At 35.3% G+C, this 3,630-nt stretch overlaps 1 protein-coding gene across 1 annotated transcript in view; it reads right to left on the bottom strand.

The window, feature by feature from the left end:
* GABRR3 (gamma-aminobutyric acid type A receptor rho3 subunit) overlaps positions 1-3,630 on the bottom strand; it is a 47,414-nt gene that overhangs the window by 37,644 nt on the left and 6,140 nt on the right. The window contains exon 2 of the mRNA XM_011356390.2: positions 598-710. Within this exon, the coding sequence (XP_011354692.1) occupies positions 598-710 (113 nt within the window). The remainder of the gene's footprint in view (positions 1-597; positions 711-3,630) is intronic.

Below are 3,630 nucleotides of genomic sequence, written 5' to 3'. Positions count from 1 at the left end.
CTAAGCCCCAGTTTTCACACTGGATTATTAGGGATCCCGACTGTGTCTACTTCCTAGGGTCACTGTGAGGGAGTGTGGAATGAGCTAGTGCACATGGCCTGGCATACCGACAGAACAATTTTATTGGCTGAAGGTGATAAAAAGCAAAAAACCCTCAGCAGAGTTGTTTCTTAGGGAGCCAAGCATTCGGTACACTACTTCTTCCACGTTAGCCAGGTGTTATAGCTTACAAGAGTATTCAGTAGGGTTTTATGAATACCGTCATGTGATCCAATTTACAGGGTTTAATTGAAATAAGTTAGTGTATTGGCAAGATATATTCATTCACTATTTATTGAACGTATACTCTTTATAATTAGTAAATAGTATGGATATTTAGTGAAGATATTTATCTTTTTTTGGTCAATTTAAAATGCATAAAAATAAAAAAACCATTGTTCTCATTCAAGAGAATGTCATTGTAAAAGGTATCCTTGTTTTCGTTTTGTTTTTTAAATGGTCTTTCCTTGTGTTTTAGTCTTAATTGCTTCAAATTTTCAGCTCCATTTTGACAGTGCAATAGATTGTGACATAGAGTTTGGTAAAGATAATACTCACTTCCAAATCCAGGTCTCATTGCAAAATCGTGGTCCTCTATGTGGAGAAGTTGCTCATATTTTAGGGGCCACACTTTGGTACTGTCATCTTTCCTCATTCTGGTTTCTTGTTTGCTGTCCCTCCAAAGGGGAAAAAATACTTTTGAGATATGTATGCATCTGATGTTTTGATTTAGGTTAGACTTCTGTGTTCAACATGGTATTCTCTGAAATATATACATAAAAGCTCATTTTCTCAGTTCATATTACACATATCAAAAGTTCTGCCAACATTTTCTCTTTATTTTTTATATAAAGGTGGGTAGGGCAGGTGGGGTAAACCAAATTTTGGAGCACCTTAAATGACAAACTGAGTTTGGATGCAATGCACTGACAGGCAATGTTTCTCAAAATATGGTGTTTAGGCCAGGAAAACCTGATCACTACCACGTGGGTGGAGGTAATCAAAATTCAGACCCGCGGACTCCACCTAAACCAGAACCAAAGAAAACGTGGCCTACGAATCTGCATTAAACATGCTGTCTACTGAAGTTAAACTACTTCTGCCCTATGACAGCAAAAACAAAAATGCTGCAGAATTGTAAGCTGATGAAAATAGTGTTTTACAATGACAAAATGAGCAGAAAATATGGGCACAGGTTGAGGTGAGAGGTAGAACCTCTATCGTAGGTTCTGGAACTTGAGGGATAGCAATGGGAATGGAAAGAAACCAAAATAAAAATGGATGGGTTTGACAATTGATTGGGCCTGATGCCAGGTCCGATTGTGAAGGAGGTGAAATCTACTCTCAATTACAGCTCATTAGGGCAAGACAAAGCGGGGAATGGCCTCTTGGGGAGTAAAGCCCTGTTAACTCCCTGGGTCTGTGACCTCAGACAAGTTGCTGGCTTGGCCTCCCTGACTCATTTTTAGTTCTGTGATACATTCTTCTCAGTGATATTCTCAGAGTGGGGGTAAAATGCCTGTGAAAGCACAGCCCCTCTGTAAGTGACATGCAGCAGTCTTCTCGTCCCAGGTGCTGGAGACTGTTTGGCACCTCCTTCCAGAAAAGCATGTCTGTCATCATTACTGTCATCATCTTCACCATCAACAAAGCAATAACACAAGACCCTGAGGGATCTACAAGGTGAATTCTAATTACTCTAAATTCCTGATATGCTTTTGCATTAATAAATGTCTTCTCCAGCAAAGAGATGTAAATTTTAACTCAGTAAAATGACTTCGATGGTGGGAATTTCACATTCTAAAGCAGCTGGTTGAAAAAATATATCCAGGCTTATGGGCAACTATATCATCCAGTATGTTCTTTCAGCAAGGAATTTTTCTGGCTGAAACCCTCAGAGATTTATATATGTATTTTTGCCATTGATTGAAATGGGGAAGTTGGAGGAAGAAACCTGTTTTGGGTAGAAGACAATGAATTTGATTTTAAAAATGTCAAGTCATTGTATCCTATGAATAATTAAATACATAGAGCTATCTCTTCCAAGGATATAGAATTAACTAGAAAATTTCTTTCTAGGAGGTAGACCAAACTATTTATTCAAAAAGTAACAGCAGCTAGTTTTTATGCAATACCTACTATGTTCAATGCTCCATACCAGATGTTGTATAAATATTATCTCCTTTGGCATGCATCTGCATCACCTGGTTTGCTGGGACCCATGCCCAGAGTTTCTGATTCAATAGGTTTGAGGTATGAGAATTTGCAGTTATAGCAATTTCTCAGGAGAACCTCTGGTCTGGAAAATATTTAATAAAAGCTAAGTAGTTATTATTTTAAGAAAAATGGAATGTAACTTTAGGTGGAAACTCATGAAAATTTGTGAACTCCTTTTTAAATAAAATACAACTAAGTGGTATATCACTAATGTGTCATTTCAGCAGCATGGCTTCCCATGAGATTGGAAAGGATAAATCTTCATCAAAAATCCCAGAAACACCAAACACAGAGCCTGCTATGAAATGCACTCTTGGCAATACCTGAAAGCACACACACCTGTCCTTACCTGAGGGTTCTTCTGGTGCACAGTGAGATGTCCCATATTTACTTGTACTTGGCTTTATTTTATACCTCATCTATTTCTTAAAAAAAGATTATGTGGCTTGTATACTATCTAAAAGAAATTCGAAAATTATGTACTCCTTCACAATATTTAAGTACACATCTACAATTTTTTCATAATAAAATTTAAAATTACTTAAATATTAATCATTTAAAACATATTTCTACTTTTAATGTACTCATGGAATCTAAATATCCACATCATGTATTTTTTAAAAGCATGAATGAGCTCTTCTTTAAAAATCATAAATTTAATCTCATTCCTTGTTTTCTTTGAACTTGCACTTCCATTTTATTTCCTTCCTAGAATTTTATCACCTTATTATACTTCTTTGCAAGAATAAAGGTATATACATTGAAATTAACTTTTTAAAGCTCTTATGACTATTACAAATGGAGCAAAACATAACTCATATAAATGTTGATAAATACTTATTAAAATTATGAATAAAATTTTATCAGAAGTATAAATCTTAATGAAGTGATGGTACATTATCCCCAATTATTTCCTGTAGCTGTATATAGATACTACTCATTGCTACAATGAAACCAGATCTAGCATAAATTCTATTACTAATTTTTACTTTAAAAATTTTTATTTTTTTACTGAGGTATAATTGACATAATATTATATTAGTTTCACTATACAACGTAATGATTTGATATTTGTACATATTGTGAAGTGATCACCACAATAAGTGTAGTTAACATCCCTCGCCATACATGGTTACAAACATTTTTTTTCTGCCGACTTTTAAGATCTACCCTCCTAGCTACTTTTAAATATGTAACAGAGTATTATTGACTGTAGTTCATGCTGTACATTACATCCCCATGACTTATTTATTTTATAACTGGAAGTTTGTACTTTTTGATACCCTTCCCCCATTTTACCCACCTCCAACGTCCTGCCTCTGGCAACCACCAATCTGTTTTCTGTATTTATAAGCCTGGTTTCTGTTGTTGCTG

This window comes from Pteropus vampyrus, unplaced genomic scaffold (genome assembly GCF_000151845.1).
Source record: "Pteropus vampyrus isolate Shadow unplaced genomic scaffold, Pvam_2.0 Scaffold26, whole genome shotgun sequence".
NCBI classification, from domain to species: domain Eukaryota; kingdom Metazoa; phylum Chordata; class Mammalia; order Chiroptera; family Pteropodidae; genus Pteropus; species Pteropus vampyrus.
Note: the sequence above shows the minus strand (reverse complement) of the source record. Positions and strands in the feature narration are given on the sequence as shown.